The sequence below is a fragment of the Ammospiza nelsoni genome, chromosome 1 (genome assembly GCF_027579445.1).
Source record: "Ammospiza nelsoni isolate bAmmNel1 chromosome 1, bAmmNel1.pri, whole genome shotgun sequence".
Taxonomy (NCBI): domain Eukaryota; kingdom Metazoa; phylum Chordata; class Aves; order Passeriformes; family Passerellidae; genus Ammospiza; species Ammospiza nelsoni.
In genome coordinates this window covers 25,139,030-25,157,967 of record NC_080633.1, presented here as the reverse complement: position 1 = coordinate 25,157,967, position 18,938 = coordinate 25,139,030, and the positions used below count along the sequence as shown (strand labels likewise).

The 18,938-nt window shown below is 36.5% G+C and overlaps 1 protein-coding gene across 2 annotated transcripts in view; it reads right to left on the bottom strand.

Annotated features, from left to right (window-relative positions):
* Positions 1-109: 109 nt before the first annotated feature.
* The window catches only part of CASD1 (CAS1 domain containing 1), a 28,350-nt gene continuing 9,521 nt past the window's right edge, over positions 110-18,938 (bottom strand). For both annotated transcript variants that reach the window (XM_059489222.1, XM_059489231.1), the window contains exons 5-18: positions 18,543-18,605; positions 17,305-17,349; positions 14,552-14,675; positions 12,679-12,893; positions 11,303-11,728; positions 10,800-10,889; positions 10,121-10,240; positions 9,042-9,198; positions 7,516-7,595; positions 6,554-6,655; positions 5,131-5,271; positions 4,516-4,593; positions 3,432-3,524; positions 110-2,421 (exon numbers count right to left, since the gene is read on the bottom strand). In XM_059489222.1, coding sequence (XP_059345205.1) covers positions 2,155-2,421; positions 3,432-3,524; positions 4,516-4,593; positions 5,131-5,271; positions 6,554-6,655; positions 7,516-7,595; positions 9,042-9,198; positions 10,121-10,240; positions 10,800-10,889; positions 11,303-11,728; positions 12,679-12,893; positions 14,552-14,675; positions 17,305-17,349; positions 18,543-18,605 — 2,001 coding nt within the window. In that variant the 3' untranslated portion in view covers positions 110-2,154. The remainder of the gene's footprint in view (positions 2,422-3,431; positions 3,525-4,515; positions 4,594-5,130; positions 5,272-6,553; positions 6,656-7,515; positions 7,596-9,041; positions 9,199-10,120; positions 10,241-10,799; positions 10,890-11,302; positions 11,729-12,678; positions 12,894-14,551; positions 14,676-17,304; positions 17,350-18,542; positions 18,606-18,938) is intronic.

Below are 18,938 nucleotides of genomic sequence, written 5' to 3'. Positions count from 1 at the left end.
TGAGCAATTCCTGCACTGCATCTGCCTTAGTTTGATACAGTGAACTGCAGCACAGCGAGAGACAAGCAATAGAGTTGTTACTTAAATGATGCTGGCCCCATTACAAAAATAAGCATCCACAGCACTTTTATTTAATGTTTAAATTACTTCATATTTTTACATAACCTGAAAAGAAAATATATTTATCCCACATACAGTAATAGTAAACAAGTGCATTATTTCAAACATTAAAAATAAATCTTTTAACCAAGTCTGTACAACAGATAAATAGAGTTATATCTACAATAGTTATGTCGTGAAGAACAAAACAAAAATTATCCCTCAAGCTCACAGTTTCCTGCTGCTCATAATACTGGCATAGATGAAGGTTATGCTTGCTATTCCCCACTGTGGTGTCCACCAACACTCTTTCCTTCAGTCACTCAAATGTATTGATCAATGAGGTTAAATTCCCAAGCACTGTATATGCACAAAGCTGAGTATCTTTTCAGTATCTTGAAAACAGCTGTCAGGCTTAGTAAAATTGCTGAATTTGGGGGAAGTGAATGATTTCTCTTTTTTTTGTGATGAATGACTGCTCATTCTTTAAAAGAAACTGTTCTCCACCACACACAAAAAAAAGAAAATTGAAGTAATTATTTTCATAAATTTGTTTTGCATTCATTCATGGCTGCAAGATTGAATTCAATGTTTTACCTGGGATAAGAATAAAAACATGCATGTGACAGTGTATATGGTACAAATTAGATTCATATTGTTCAGTATCATACATAATTGCACATATGCTTGGAAAATAATATTGCTCTCATGTTTTTGACTGCTAACAAATAATCAGAAGAAGAATAAAATGAAAAAGCAACCAGAGGTCAAACTATTACTTGAACAAAACCCACAACCAACCAAGAAATGTCCATAACTTCACTGATTAGTAGAATGTAAACAACAGCTTGCCACTGCCACACTGAAGGACTGTTTCTTTCAATTTTAAGGTTTTTCTAAAGGAAGAAATTAGTAAGAAAGACTGGGCACTCCTGAAAAGGATGGGAAAAAAGTTTTCTCCAGACAGCTCCAATCTCATTTCACTTGTAATTCTGAGACTCAACCATCTTCATGCAACAAAGTGGACCACTCAATCCCTGCTCCTCATGATGCCAACAGACTGACTTGCATCCTCTAAAGTGAAAATGATATTACAGCATAGAATATGGCACTCTAGTGCTTAGTTCCCTAGCGAGACCTAATTCAAAGTCATCTACAAACACAGGGAGAGGGTCAAAGATCACCATTCCCCTAAGATCTGATGGAGTGGATATGATGGGATTTCATCTGACTGAAAAAGGTTGGAGAGTCTTCCACAAATTTCCCATCTTGAACTGAGTCTCTGAATTTTCATTTGTTTGTTCACTGGGATTGTACACAGAACTACACACAGTTAAATTAATTAGTGAAAAAATTTATGAAAAAGCAAACAATTCTAGGAAGAAAACCTAAATTCTCTTTATAAAAAAGTTTTGTTTCTGAATTCACCGTATTTGCTGAACACATCTTAAATTTCTAAAAAAACCCTCACAAAGTATTATGTAAACTTGTATATAATCTTCAACCACTGAACTGATGATTAATTTTTACTTCCACATCCCAAGGGTTTCATATAACATGTATTACTATTTCCACCCCAAACACTAATTTCTAACCAGCAAATGACCACTTTGCTCCAGCGCTGCCCCGGTGGGCTGTCTCGGCGGCGGTTCCGGCGGTTCCCGGCCGTGCTGGGCACTCCCTGCCGAGGCGGCAGCGCCTGCTCCGCGCGGCGGGCGCTGGAACAGCAGCGCCAGCGCAGCCCCCGGCCCCGGGCTCGCCCAGCCCGGCTGAGCCCCGGGACGTGCCCATGATGCTGCTCAACCACCGCACTGCCTCGCTTCAACACATATGTAAACAGAAACAAACATCCAGTAGAAAAGACTCATTTTCACATGCAATTCTGTACAGCGCACTCTTGTTTCTCAGATTATTTGCGAAGGCTATTTCCACATAAAATATGTACATTTCCACTATATACATTTTCTACACGTTTAATTTAAATGTCTTCTTGTACCTCCAGTTGAGAAGTTTTGTTCAGGCAGACACAAAGTAAACCCGAAGAAAGTTTCCAAGTTAATGCCTTGACTGATCTTGCATTGCTGAGAAGAAGTGTAGTCCAGAAAAAAATCCAGCTATGCATAGCAACCTTTTCAGCAGAGTTGAGTTATCTTTAGGAACCACAATCTGTGCTAGATCATTAGTGATCTGAGAAATCTCATGTGCCACGCACACAAATATGAAAGTGCTGACAAGAACGTTAAACATTGGATATCCAGGAATGAGCACCAAGATCCCCTTTGTGTCTGCTGCCAGCCAAATATGGTATTGGCAAATGAAGAGCTAAAAGAAAAACAAAAAGTGTTTAGCAGTACTTATACATGTAAATATTTTTACTTACCAAAACCCATAGAATTATTACTATTGCATCAACTGACACACTGCTGCTTAAGTTGAAAGCTGTTTTCCACATGACTTTGTTACAGAACAAAACCATGAACTTGTTAAACCACACAGGGTTTGCTTGGCCCTAAACCAAATACAGCCCAGGGGAGCACTGGATACATCCCATCAGAGCAGGGAGGAATCTGCCTCCCCCAGTTAGTGTCTCCCTAGTGAGGCTCTGAACTGACATGCCTGCAAGTAACAGAGAATGCTTCACCTGCTGATAAATGCACAGCTCCCTGGAGCTGATCAGCACCTAAAACCCACCAGGAAGTGGAAGAGTGAAATGTGATCCTTTAAAAAACCCACAAAATCCTGTACCCCGTACACACTGTATTGCAATGAGTTTCTCCTAGAAATATAATTTAGTAATACAATAAAATGTCACAGTTAATACCACTGAACAGCAAATAACATGGGAAGGAAGATAATTCCTACTGTTTGAAAATATACACTCAATGGAACAAGGTAAAACTTGCATTAAGAAGGAGTTTATTTGTAATGGTAAATTTATTTATTAGTCACAAAAAGCTTTCTAGGGCAAACATATTTATAAGTGTTCTTACACTAGTAAGAAAAATTCATGCAAATTTTTCCTAAATTTTTATCTTCCAACTGCACAAACCTCACAGCATACTCTAGCATTTAATCCCCACTCCCACCACCTTAAATCACCCCATCCCCTATAACAGCACAAGAATTAAGCTTGCTACTGTGAGACTGCTATTTCAGCCACGATTCTTAAGTGCAACAAAAGCTATAATGCTAAAAGAGGTCAAACATGACAGCATGGTATTTAGTAGGCCAATACATCTTTTCTTTATGTTATAGTCCATAGACAACAACCACCTAACACCACCTTACATTTCTAAGATTTAATGCACTGTATTTCTGGTGATTCTACTTACCTCTAAAGAAATTTTGCCGAACCAGGCGAAGAATGAGCTATACACAGATCGGACATATCCGGGAATGTTCCTGATGAGGATGAAAGCTAAAATCTTTGGGTTTAAAAAAAAAAAAAAAAAGGTAAAATAAAGGAAGCGACTGTGGATGACAAGCTAAACAACACATAAAAGGTGTATCCATTTTCACTGCACTAAGTGAAGGGCATCATGCATTAAAATTTCTTTAAAAGCAAATAAAAATATAAACCAAACAAAAATCCATGCAGTTTATACTTAACAAAGTAGGTGTTGAAACTAAAAATATTGTACACAAATGCTTACAGTATAGTAGGTCACATTTGCATCTCCAGTAGAATCATGGCTTTGATGCTGACAGGTGTTACTACATGCCTCCTAGGCATGGTCACAAAACATGTAACACCATGCCAGCCTAAAATAAAAGTGGCCACAAATTTGAGTTAACCCTCAATTTTTAAAGAGAGGGTGTCAAGATGGATAAAATAATATTAAAAATTAATATTATCCCTCTTGCTGCCCCTCAAGAGAGCAGGACAAAATAATGAGAGAAGAAACAGGGCACAGAATGAGACAGCTGGGGTATAGTGGGGCAGGGCGCACAGCAAGAGGAGCATCTAAATTGAAGAAAACCACATGCATGGCTCTGTGGCCCACATCTTCTCTGTCTGGAAGTGACTACAGGGTCCCATAGGCTGCTTCCTACACTAATACCTCCCAAACACTCCTGCTTTTCTACACCTTTCTTCTCTTCCACAGCTTTCTTCTTTTCCACTGCTATGTAAAATAGTCAAAAGTTGGGTTTGGACTTAAATGGTGGATATGAAACCTACCTTAAGGGCATCCAGATAAATCAAAACCACAATCACAGTGTGCAATTCCAGGGCTTAAAGGCAATGAAAAACTGACTAATGTTGTTAAACTCTTTTTCACTTTCAGACATGGGAATGAAGTTCAATATCTGACATGCCATGCAAAAGCACAAATATATTTTAAAACAACTTTTTAAAAAGCTCAAATAAGAACAGAGTAGATTCTATCACAGTACTCAAAAAGGACTAATAATTACCTGCACTACAGAAACAGAAGGATGTAGCTCATTGCACTCTGTCTTGTTTTTACAGCTACTAGCCCAAATAGAGTAGGTCTAGAAGACATTAAAAAATTAGTCTGTGTAGCAATTATATGGACATACAAAAATGAAACAAGAGTATGATATTTTGAATTGTTTTAGCATTACTAGGTTCACTAAGATGTGGGACACTAACAGAAAAAAACTACATGACTTAACCTTTGTGTTTCTCTTAAATTTTTTTTTGCAACTAATGAATACTTATCTGATGAGTAATTCTTAATACAACCTTTTTTCATCAAAATAGATGAGCAAACAAGTGTGAAGATAAGAGCTGTGTTATCTACCATGTTATTTTTTTGATCCAATTTTCTTTTAAGCTTTGAAATAAACTGAAAGAGAAATGATATTTTTGTCTACATTTGACTGAACAGAAAATATTTTAGTGAGTAGATAGGTAGGGCTGTACAAAAAAATCCAGCTAAAATATCTCCAGATAAAGATCTGATTTTTCAAGGTTTGTTAGATAATACTGACTAAACAACAACTTCAGAAAACTTATTTTTCAGATATTTACAAACCTGATTATACTAGGTTATAATAGATACTTACCAAAAAAGACACAATTGAAATAAATAATAAAACATTTGAAACTCTGTTGGAGAAAAGAGGATCTCCTTTTCCTTCTGATATCATCTGATGTTTCTGCAATGCCAGATAAATAAAAGCAAACAGCATCCCATGAAAAACCACCTATAAAAGACAAACAGAATGCAATTTATATTTCATGGCTTTTACAAGTACTTCAGGTATAAACCCTTACTAGAAATGCTACCAGATAATTTAGTAGTAGTTTTAATGCTACATTTCGAAAGGTCCTTTCCCAGATTTACTGAAGCAAATGAAACCAGACTTTCTGGTTTTATGACACAACATAGTCATAAACTGAATTTTTAACTCAACTCAAAACCTACAAATAAAGAACCTTTACTAATACTTCAGAGAGCATTAAAGACAAGACAAATTTCAAGAAGCTTTCGAGTGCCTACTATCCCCTCTGCAATCTATGTCACCACTGAAAAGGCTTTCTCTGGGGAAAAACCACAAGTCTTTGGCTTTCTCCCAAACTGGCAGGTGAAAACATTCCAGAGAAGCAGGACAAGTGCTTCCCTCTCTCACAGACACAATTCTTCAAGCGACTGTTTTAGAATCTTAAGCCACATTCTCATCAGCTGGCAACATGAGGCCATTTCAGGCCCACACAGTGCTTGTTCTCTGTACTTATTCTGAGCTCTCCTCCTCAGCAGCGCCACCCAAGCCACAGTGCTCACAGGAGCCAGCAGGGAGCACGGGCTGCCAGGCAGGGTGTGCTGCTGTGCCCGGGTGTGACAAGGCTCTGCCCCAGGGGACACACATGGGACTAATCCCGTTAAGGGTAAGTTCAGCACTTCAAGGCTTCCATCTTAGAAACTCCACTCACCTTTGCCAAGAAGGAAAGGAAAAAAGATCAATGTCTCCCTGCTCTATTCCCCCCCATTGCAGAGTCAATAACTGGAAGGAAAGCACTTTCCCAATGGAAAACAATTTAAAAATAGGTACAAGAGTAGTCCAGTTTGGGCACCAAGACCCTGATTTCAATGTTTCATATGTTACCTTAAAAGAAATATATCCTTAATTGATACAGCTTGCAAAAAGTATTATTAAAAAAGCTACCACAGTAATTTTCCTTGTCTTTCAACAGCCTGAAGTGCTACAGGTGTTACATTTTCACAGTAAAATTTTTGAGAAAAGACAGATCTAGGATACTTGATACTTAATTTTTTTAAAAATCCAGAAGCAAGTAAATAAACCTCCATCTTTTAAGCAAGGCTCAGATAGACATTTGCAGTACTAAAGTGGGTACAGCTTTGTCTTTTATTAAACACTGGGGCAAACTCCTGTTTTCTCTGGAGGGCAGGAAAACAACCCTTCCTCTTCCCACAAATTAAAACATACATTTAAAAGACAAGTAAAAATTTATGCAAATGTTACATACATAGCGATCCAGCTTCCACCTAAACCACCATTCATAGACATTCCCATTCAGTTCAAAGCACTTGGACAATGGCCAAAATGAAAATATCTTCTCAAATGCACCCTGTAAAAGATAAACATGGAGAAGCATTAACACTGACATCAACTGTATTTACTGAATTTAAATCAATAAAATGTTTAATATTATTCTACCCTTATTTCACCAGCTGCATGGCATGGCACTAGAAAAACAACAGGGTTCCTTAGAAGTCTTTCCCCCACAAAAGAAAAAGGGAAAGGAAAAGGGAAAGGGGAAAGGGAAAAACTTCACATGAGAGAGAGCTTGAGTTTTGCTTCCCCTTAAGGTATTTGCATGCCTTCCAGTTTGTACTGCTCCTCACAGAGAGAGATTCACTAACAGGTTGTGATAAGGAATATGCACTCCAAGACTACAGTTCAACAGGCTGAAAAGCAGTGAGGGATAAAAACCACACAACCCCCCTGTAAGATCCTGGAGGGACAAGCTCTACCCTGACTTCTTTCTGTCAGCTGTACTTATAGCATGCAGGGAGTTGCTAATTTAGCCTGAGAACCAATCTTTTGATGTGGTATCAAGGCCAACACAGAACTTCATTATCACTGTATCACCATATGCATCCCCATATGCTGGCAAAACTCAGTAACTAAGCACATGAAAAAACCCCACCCCAAATCCAAAGCATAGGCCCTTGTATTTACTGCATTCACAGTAGTACATTGAAAATATGTCAAACATAACAAACCAATGAGTAAGACACATAGTTGTGGGTTTTTCCAGCACCCAAACCAATTCAAATACGAGAAGAAATCAAAAGGTTCATTTTTTTTTCTTCTGTATTTATGACACTGGAGCAAATATACAAGTTATGAGCACATCAAAAAGTAAAGACAGGTAATAATATACTCTTAGGTCATTAAGGATAAATATAGCCAGGATTTACAAACCTGAGAATATGACAGAAAATATATACATGTCAGTAAGCAAATCAGTTTCAGCAGTAAACCAAAGTGCCACAGGCAGCTCCCTGAGGAAGAAATAAATTAATCATTATACTGTCATTAATTTTTCAACAGCAAGCCCCAGGACACATTAAGTAATAACTGCCAATTATTTAGTGTAGCTATGCTTTGTAATCCATTCATAAATAAATGTTCAAATATTGCCAGCAATATTTTATCACTATCTACATTTAAATTTTACTTTAAGCCATTAAAATAAACATTCACAGCAACTAAAAATCTAAAAAGTTTCGAGCCTAAACTAAGCCTCATTTCTAAGACAGGGACAAAATACATAAAGAAGAGAATTTAGGTGTTCAAACAGAAACACTGTTTTAAAACCTCTGCTTTCCCAAACACTCTGCACAGGCAGTCCTTATTCCAGGTGAGTGTAAATAAATACATACATAAAAATGCCTTCTTTTTGTTCATGTGAAATGAGTAAATATTATTAAACTTTGAGATATCAGTTTTACTCCAAAGTTCAACTGCAGCTCATTAAGGACAAGTATCTTGTTGAAACAAGCCTGAGAAACTACTCCTCAAAGCTGTCAAATAAGCTCTATCCAAACCGCAGCATTGCAACAGAGATCATTTCCCCCTCCAACCATATAAACTGGGAGCTGTAAAGAGGATCATAAACAACTGAAAGCTATCATTGAAAGATTTTCCAGTTTCACAGTACACTATTGGTCCAAAGTACACAAGAGTAATTTGAGTAATTTCTCTGTTTCTGGGAAAAGAAAAAAAAAGCAGGAAGATATTTGCCTTTGAGATAACTTGTAAAACTACTCAAGTGTATTTTTGCAGCATCTATTCCTGGTATATATTTGGTATATTTCATAGTCATATCTTCAGGCTATAAAATGAGGATATTCCTCAATAAGCATTTACCACATGGTTTGCAGCTTTTTAAGGAATTACAACACATAAACTGGGATTTCACTTCCATTTTTATTTAAAATATTTGTACCACAAGACATACTTCTGATAGCTTATTTAATCTAAGATATTAGGATAGCAAGCCCCATGTTCTTATTTGGCCAGCTAAGGCAGAACTGGTGCTCAGGATGGACAGACACCTTGGCAACACAGAAGGAGAAAGTCTAAACACTCCCTGTTCACACAGCACCCAGCGCACGACAGACACAGCCCCAGCAAGCACACACAGTGCAACCTATGGTTTTCATTTCATCCAGTAAAATTACAATTCTTGTAAAACACATTCCTGATGATCAAAACCTATTAAAAAGTATTCTAATCTGACTGTAACCAGAGGCAGAGTTTAGTCATCAGCTGTTATATTTTTCAACTGACCTAATTCACCTATGACAAACTGTATTTCTGTGAGCAGCTGTTTAGCATATTTTGACTAACAAAGAGGCTGAGATCTACTAACAATGCCATTTCTGTATGATTATCATTATAATAACATACATATTTTATAGCAGAAAGAAAAAAAGAAATCTTACCATTTGCTTTCTTCTGGACAATCTGAGGCCATACAGCTAAAGTGGCATAAATGATCATAAACCAGACAGTGACTAATGGCACAAAATAGTAGAACTGGTAAGGTCGGTCCATCACTATGCACAGTACCACAACCAAGAAATTGAGACGAAATAAAACCTGGGGGGTGTCAGAGGAGAGAAGACAGAGGATATGTAAACTGGGAAGCAAAGCTGAGAAAGATGAAGACATGTTCCTTTAGCACTGTACAAAAATATCTATGTGTTTTACATTGAAACACAGATAAAGTAGCACAGGGAACATCAGCAGGGCAAGGTAAGATTGATTATGTGGTTCTGGACCTGTACTGCCCTGACCTGCTTGGGTAAAAATTGTGATGAAAATAAGGTTAACCCTATCTGACTATTTCCCAGGCAGGGGACCAAGTGCTCTAGTTGCTGGATGCTGTTAATGTCTCTCTTTTTTCATCCTCAAAAGCTACCTAGGCTAGCTCATTTAGAGCCAGGGTACTGCCATCATCAGACTGTAAATGTACATTTACTAAGCACAATGACCTGAGTTACAGGACAATGTAAAACCTAATTGCAATAAAAGATATGCATTAGAAAAAAATTAAAGTACTACAGCATATGCTGCAAAACCTAGGAGGAAAGCTACAAAACCAGGTATGTTGTCCAGTGTTGCTATGGTGTGAAAATTACTTTTCTTTATTAATAAATGTAGGCTCCAATACACTGTCTTTGGAAGCCTACCTGGCTCTTTATTTACCTATTGCTATTTACTGTAAATTGTACTGCAATGGAATCTCCATTGCTATTTATTAGAAGATGCTTGTCTTGTAATTTCAGAGTGTACATAATTACATTTTTTACATTTTAAGTATCATTTATATGATTTAAGTTTGTATTAGATGAACACTACCAGTTAAACAGCTCAGATTACATAGACACAACAGCCATTTTTATTGTTTAAACCTTGGTTAAATGAGCTGGTATCACATTATTTAAAGAGTATGGATATATTATGGATACTTTGCTATCTGAAAAATTTATTTATAAAAATAGTAGGGAGATATTCTTACCTGACAGACTCTGTATACACCAAAGTCCCCTTTTATCCAAAAATATGAGAAATGCCCATAACCTGTTTGAAACAGATATGCAGCAACCAGAACTCGAATGTGCATGTACACAGGCAAAAACTGTTGAGAAAAATAAAGTACTTTTTATAAATGTCCAGGTAAATAGTAAATATTTTTTGCTTTCCTTTTGCTCCCTCTCCTTTATGCTATTTCTGCATTGCACTAAATCAGATTTAACCAAGAAAAGAAACACTGGGGTACCTTGCCCTGTTTCTTACTAAGCTCTTTTGGTGTCCTAACTTCTCATGTTAGGACAATTTTTTCTATTTATTGCTCTACACTTGCCATATTCCGTTACTAGTTATGAGAGACTTAAGAAGGGCTCTTTGAAAGCTCACCTTCAACAGTTTCAAGTTGCTAGTAATTAAAAATAAATTAATGCAATATTCTACACAGAGGACACTTTTTTTTTTAAACTGGTCAAGTAACATATGTTTTTGTCAGTCAAAAATACACTTAGAAAAACTAACTCTGCTAATACCATGTTTAAAACAACAGAAACAATAGCATTACTGACTCATTCTATTCAGTTCTAATGTCCATTTACACTATCTTTCTTTTGAAATACAATACTCAAGTTGCATTCCCCCTAAAAGCAAAAGAAATTCAAATCACTTACAGTGCTTGCTCCAGAGATATGATAAACCAAAATAACAAGTTGCATCCAGCCCTTCCATTCATCAGTCTGTTCTCTATTTAACACTTTAGTCTAATGCAAAACAAAACAAGAGTGTTGCTATTCCAAAAAGAACAAGGAACATCTACAAAATGAGGAGAAAAAGTTCAAACAATAAACCACTTTATGGGTAAATGGGTCTCTCCCAACTGTAAAAGTCTTGTCTAATGGGCACAGATTTAACATTATTTAAATTCTCTTTTAGCTGAGTTCTGATGAATTCCAGTTTGGAAGAGTGAGAATGACTAAAGTGGTGATATCCATATGGCTTCAAAAAGCCTTAGCCTCTGTCTAATTCTATGCAGACATTATACTGCTCAAGATGGCATTTTTTGCAGGTGAGTTATAATAACTTTGAAAACTTAACCTCGAATACTTAGAAATGGGTTATTTTACACACAAATTGGGAAACAACATTTTAAGTGGGATGTCAAGGTGATCATTACCTCTTTGGTATTTTCGGTATAAAATACCCCCAAAACCAAGATATAGACGATGGGTATGAAGAAAGATGAATGTGTGTAAAATTTATTTTCCTTCATGAAAAGATTTGCTCTGTCACACAGATAAAAATAGGTCATGATTAGACCAAGTTTGCAAAAGCAGTGTAAGAGCATCTCTAAAGTAGAAACGTTAGGTGTGCTGATGGCAGGTTTCTTCTCCTCTCCACTTTCCAAATCAGTGCATGATTTGTTCTTCCGATAATTATTCCGATGAATTAAGCTAATAATTAAATATCCAAAAATGGACAAAGTAAAGAAACAGAAAGCTATCTTCTGTATCAGAGTGAGAGGAGGCTGAGGCTGGCAGCAGGAGCCATCAATGGGCTTCATTATTTTATTGCAGTAGACATTCATAAGAATCATTGCATTCTGTAAAAAAATAAACAATTTTGGTAATTAATTTCTAATAAGAAAGTTAACATTTCCATCGAAAGAAATTTTTTTCTGCATCATGAGCTGACATCAGACATGCAATTCTCCCTTATCATTACAAAAATAAAATCTTACAGTTCCACCATATACACAGTTGTATCTAACAGTCAATCAAAACACTTCTTCCAAAAAAAAATACTTGAACTTCTACAGGTAAGCAAAAATGGCTAATCTTAGAACAGGAGGGTCCTCTCATTATTTCTGTAAATGAAAACCAGCTCACAAACTTGGGTTCTAAAGAGGCACAGTAATGCAAGTCTCTGAAACATGACAGACTGAAACATGTGGTAAGATGGCATTTAGTTCATCCAGCACTTTAAAGCAACTTAAATCTGCAAAGAAATGGAACCAAAAGTGACATAATGGGAGAGTTTTTCACAAAAAGGGCATGCTGAAAAGCTCAGAGGGGCTCACTGCATGCATATACATATTGGTTACTAAAAGAGAAGAAATAAAGCCAGAGGCACTCCATGCAACCAGGAAGATCTATACTATGTGTTTGTTAGCTTCTTCATGCTCCTTACCAAACCAAATTTTCTGGACACATAGGGGGAAATTTAAGACTTACTTCTAAGCACTGCTTTACAAGTCATTATCACCTTAACACATTCATACACATGAAAGCATGAAGTTTGCACTCAGGATCTAAAAGATCTAGTGGATTAACAGCTATTTAACAATAGTTATGCACTAATGTTTTTGCTATTATGTTTTTTAAAATGCCTATAAAACTGACTGCACTCCCACCCACTGGAATTTTCTGAACAAAATTCCCTGACAAATGCAGTCCTCATTACTTCCATACTGTTTGCAGTTTCAGAACATTCACTTCAGATCTTGTTTTACTATTAATACTTCCAATGTTGACCAGTGATAAAAACACTTACTGTATCTCTGCTTGATTCAGGGAGATGCAGGCCATCTGCAGACTTCATGATAGTTTCTTGTGCTATCAGTTTTGATACACTGAACACTTTCACTTTAGCTTTGGAATTTCGGGAGCTGCTGTTCAGAATACGAACAGCTGCTTCATTATAAGCATCTATTTTCTCATTAGTGATCATTTTCCGACTTTCACTCAGCATATCTTCGTAAACAGGATCTGAATTTCAAAGGACAAAGAATGAACACATTAATATTAGACTTATCAACGGATTTCCTTAGCTCAAGTTGCACAGGCTGCTTCCATTTAAGAGGTCACAATTGTTTAATTGTACAGAAAAAATGTACAGCAAGGAATAAATGACTGCTACAGTTACCAGAGCTGTTTATCACTAAATGTTCTTATCACCATTCCCTATTAATGCATATGTAGTTGCAGGTTAGAAATGAATGCTTGTTTAATTTCTCTGAATCCAGGAAAAGCAGATAATGCTAAAGTGCAGAGCTGCTTATGCTTTCTCCCAGCAATGGAATCACCCAAGAAAAGACTCCAAAAGGAAAAAGGGCAGAAGACAGGCAGCGGAACAGATATATGAAAAAAAAAAAAAAAAACCAAACTTTCTCAAACCCTTTTTTCTTCTGTGGAAAAAACCCCAGCTCCTCACTTCTCGTAGGCCATAAACATATTCCACTTGCTCCTCTTGATTCCAGTTCAACTTACAGCAGAATCTCAGTTTTACGGAGAAAAAGGTTGACTTGATTGCCTACAGGCTTCAGAAATTATGTAAAGCTTAAAAGAAAGTGATTCTAGATCAAAAGGTCAGCCAGAGGTCTTTAAGCTCCTGTGAAAAGCTCCTGCTGTGACACACTCTGTGAGATGCAGATTGATTTACTTTAGATACATCATGCCTATATTAGGATAACCAATGTCTTGACAACTCTGTACAGATTGCTTCTCCTCCCACTTGGGCTACTGAAGAGCTCAGAGATTATGTAAATGGACAAGGTCCTCAGCAGTACCATGGTGGGACAAGTCTGACAGCTAACTGCTTCTGGTGTCAATATCCATGGCTTTGAAAGGAATGGGAGACTGATTTGTTAATTCAGATTTACCTCTAGAACCATCTTTGACAGGAACTTGGATATGACTGTAAGGGTACAGCTGGATATATTACTAACAGGGCTCAAAATCTGCCTGTGTTTGTAACTAAGGTGATGACAATCTAAAATGGTATGTCCTGTGGCAGAGAAACCAGGAGAACATTCTACCTATGAGCTCACTGCTCACTTTCAGGGAAATATTTTAGTTTTATTGAAGAAAAGCAAAACAATGTAAGCTTGGTGCCACAATAAAAATCTCACTAATTCATTGTGAGCCATGATTTCTCATCCCAGTGTAGAGAAACAAATTTCATTCTAGGGACTTAAATTCGCTGTATTCTCAGGAGTGTGTGTAGTCATTGTAGACACACACAGAGGATGCACTTGTTCAACTTCTTCTATTATTAATATAACCTGAAAAAAAACACTGGAATACTGCTGTTGCATGCACCTGTACTCTTGACTCCCAAGAGGTATGTATGGAGCACAGCACACAGAGAACAGACCTGGCATGTTGAGTCTGAGAGTAAGCCAACAAAGAATTAAGAGCTCATAAGGCAAAAGCTTTTCATGCTACAGCTTTGAAATCTCTATCAGCAGTAGCAGCTATTTAGGTATCAGCTTAGTTATGACTGCAAGAAAGGAGAGACTGAAGCTCAACTAACACCTTTTTCAATCTGCAAGTAAGCAGTATGGATTAAGTTTTCCATAGCCTACAACAAACTAATTCAACAGACAGTAAAGTTAAAAATTGTTACCTACTGTTCATTACTTTACCTTGTAAGACCCAGTAAACATCACTACTTATTGCTAATTTTTCCAAAAGAGGTGCAATTGAAGTGATATTGATTTTATATTGTGCAAGAGCTTCATTGCTGCCATTGTGAATCTTGATAGACCACTGGAGAAAAAAAGAAATAAATTCAGAACGTGTATGTCTGAGGATCCCTAATTAATTGATTCCCTTGCTCCACTTGTAGCTACTTTTCATTACTTCAATACAGTTAGATTTCTTCAGCTTTCTATTCAAAAGCGCTAAAAAAATTCTTTTAGACCAAGCAGCTATCCAGACAGGTAATTACATTCAAACACATCATCCAAATACAAGAGTATTTAACATCCACCTTATGTGTATATTTGACTTTTCATAAATTAAATTTTAATTCAAAGTCTCCTGGCTTTATCCAACAATGAAGTAGCAAAGCCACTCTTGTTACTGAAAAATCTTGGCCAGTTCAATCAATTCCTCTCTAGACTGACTACAGCAAGAGATGCATGCAAACAAAACCTGACAGTGGTATCAAGTTCCAATATTTCCATCTGTTCTACAGATATCCACAAAGGGGAAAGAAACCTCAAAAACCAAACAAGAGCAATTTTAATTTCTGGTTTAATCTTCTATAGGAAATCCCTGGGAGAATGCTATACCCACTCATGAATTCCTCCTAACTTTTGAAAATTATTTCCCACACTGTATGAAAAATGGAGGCAGCTTTTTTTTTTTTAAGTGTTACCATATCTCTACTGACCTAGTAAAAACTAAAAAAAGCAAAACCATAACAATTAGCCTAAATGTAGCAAATCCTATTTATCTCTAAATAGCCACATAAAAATTTCATCAGAAGACAAGTACACTGATTAATGCACTTCCTGAAAATATTATTCAATATAAATTAATACTTTGTGAAGCCAAACAACATACAGCTGCTCTGAGAACTCCCACTGGAAAAAAAGAAGCAGTTTCTCCCAGCAGCTAAATACTTAATTTGAAACACCAACATATTTAACAGACAGTTAAAGCAGCATGTTCCTTGCAACAGGAAGTGAGGAATTAAGAAGCAGAGCATGGTAATGACATTCTCAGAGAAGCTCCTTTTCCCAAAATAAGAAAGCAACTGACTTTTGTATGAGCTGGAGCCCCTCCAGCTTATAGGACTTCTATTTATAAACTGTTATGCAGTTGCCATCTTAAGACAGACATGTCCAGGCTGAAGTAGCATGACCCACCCAAGAGCTAAGTTAAAGATATAGGTAAATTTCAAAATGCAACAAGTTTAATCTAGTGGCAGGTTACCACACCACTGTCAGCTATGGTGAGGTTGCAGAACTGTCTGATTTTTGAAGCTTTTATTTTTTTGGAAGTCCCTTAAAATAGAGGATGTTTATCTTTGTTCAACTCTAGATATCATATTAAATGTTTTGTACAAATATAGTAGTGTTAAAAAGAGCAGAGCCTCCCCTGCATATTGTTAGTTTCTATCTCCTGCTGTCCACAAAAGGCAACAAGCTAGAGCTAATATACACATGCAAGTAAAGGGAATTATTTAGCTAAGTGTCCTGCAGCTTTGCAACCTGACCTTCTGCATGCCAGACCATTATTCATATATAATGCCATTTTCTCTATGGAATACAATGACTCATCCTGGTAATAAATGCTACAGCCTCAGACTGAGAAATCATATTCTAGGCTTACTACAATTCCTAAAGCTCAAATATTTATGTGCATCCTACAGAGGAAGGGAACTTAGGGGTTCACCTAAAGGAAAAGGAGAATTTTTGATGCCTCAGGAAATGTGTGGAGGGTTACATACACACGACCTCCTCTTAAAAGTGAGGGAGTTCGTCCTTAAATAGGCATGTCCACAAGTTTCCAGATTGGTAGAGTGCCTCAACTGTCTCTAAAACAAACTGCTTTTGAAGGATTTTGCTTTAAATCCAACACATTTTTCTCTCTTTACATTTCAGCTCCTATGAAAATAAATTAGCTAATTCTTTCCAAATTCCAATTCCCAAATATTTGGAAGCAAGGGACATTAAACGTGGAAATAATGAGATGAGTGTTTGTTTGATTTGACTTTGTTACTAGAACAGACTAATTAAGGGGCCTGCTGAATTCCATCCCTGGAAGTTTTAAAGAATTGGTTCACTCTTGCCAAGTGTAAGATAAGTAGAAATATCCTGCCTGGTGGCAAACTGATGGGTCAGGACACCTCTTCTGGTGCTTGTCAGCCCTGTTTCCTGTGATGCTGCAATGCATATCAGTGGTGGAATCTTCCAGTGCAACAAGATTCCAGAACTCCAACCTCTTTAACTTTTGAATTATCCATGTAAAATTGTGATTTTTTCATATATATATATATATGAAATATATGTGGGGAAAGAGACCATTCCAGATTGGGCCATACTCAAAAGCAGAATTTTGTGACTGAAAAAGGTATTAAAAATACACTTCAATTAGTATGCAAATACTTTAACTTTTAAAATTAATAATCTGCTTTTAACTAAATCCATTTTATTAGCTAGGTTAAAGCAAATTAATGCTTATTAACCAGTATTGCTGACAAAAACCAAGTACTGTACATCACACTGGTATAATAAAGCATACCTGATATTTTAAAACTACTTTTAGTAACAACAAATTCACTGAGAATAGATATTTTACTCCAAACTGTGTTTAACAACTTGCTCATGTAACCAACTTGAGAACATTAAAAGTTATCCTACAAGAACTTCCTTCTTCACTAACTTACCGTGGCAGCTCCTACTACAATTATATGGGGTTTTGCCACAGAACCCTAAGAAACAAACAAAAAAAAGGAATTAGTTTTTTGAATATTTTATTCAAAATATTCTTAAATTATTTTAAGACTCATATCTACATTCACTATAACTCACTTCCCCATCAGCTAATGGTTACAAAAGAGTAGATTGCAGATACATTGCAGAGAACATACACCTGATATTTGTAAGATACAGAATAGAATTCACATAATAAAAATCTACAAAAGCATGAAGTATCAATAAGCACCTATAATCCTGATCAACTGAGCAGCATAAGCTCTCTTTAAAACATCTTCTCCTAAGGTCAAGTAAATTGTAGATCACACTACTGAACTTTTTATCTCAGTCTCAGCATTGTCAAACATCTGTTAGAGCTGCTGCATTGACCATTGTCACCCCAGAGGCGTGTGACAGTTCTGTGCAGGACAAGGACAAGGGCCAGTGTACTCAAACAAAACAGCACAAGGAAACAAACAGTCCTAACCACCCCAGAACCAGTTTTATCCCAGCACCACAATGAAAACCAGCAGTGCTCAATTTTTATAGAAACACAGAAAAAGAAAATCAAATGACAACTTCAGCTATCCTGATGGAAAGTGTCGTGCAAGAAAGATTAACAGGATAGCAAAATAATCACTGTGAGCTACTACTAAATAACTGCAGGCTATTGAAAGGTCAACAAAGGAAGAAACAAGAAGAAATGAGCTGCTAATCTGTAAATGTATTACTTGTCATCAGAGTTACACACAGAATAACAAGACAGCCTGCATCATAACTGAAACACATAAAATAATTAGGAGGCTAATTGAGGGAGATATTGAAAACAAATCAAATCAAAGAATTCTTGACTTTGCAAATTACCTTTGCCCTTCACTCTGAAACACTCATATTAACATACATATACAAAATAATAGAATATCTCAAGTTGAAATGGACTCATAAGTATCAAAACATTTGGTCACATTAAAGTGGAGTCATTGCAGCCACAGCAGAAGTAAAATACCAAACCAGACTGAAATTCCTTTAACTCTTAATAGGATTAATTAACCTGCTCCTATGAAGTAGGGTTTTTCTAGTTTGCTTAGGGGTTTTTAAGGTCCAAGTGATATCATGCTTGAAAGACCAGGAGATACCCAGAAACATATACACCAGTAAACATCCTCCTTTCACCACTCTGAAGTTAAATTATAGATCTCTTAAAACAAACCTCAGCCCAAGATTTGATACGTTGCCTCATAGAGCCATTAACTTCTGGATACCACAGAAAATCCTGTAAAAAAAAGGCAGAGTTACTCTGCAAGCTTAAAAGACAATCAGTAGACTAAAACCAAAAAATGCAAAAAACCCAAACTAATTGCCATTAATTCAATTCTAAAGGAAAAACATTTGGCTCAGTGTGATTTCCTTATAATTAGCATGAAAATCCTGATATCTTACTTCAGCATGGAAAACAGAAAGCAACGAAAAAAAAAAAAAAGAGAAGAAGCCAACAAATCCACAAAACTTTTCCCTCATAAAAAACAAATTTTTATTTGTAGTTCAGGAGTCAGAATTTCACCAAGAAGGTTTTTTTTTATGTCTGCCAAATGAGATGTCCTTGAGT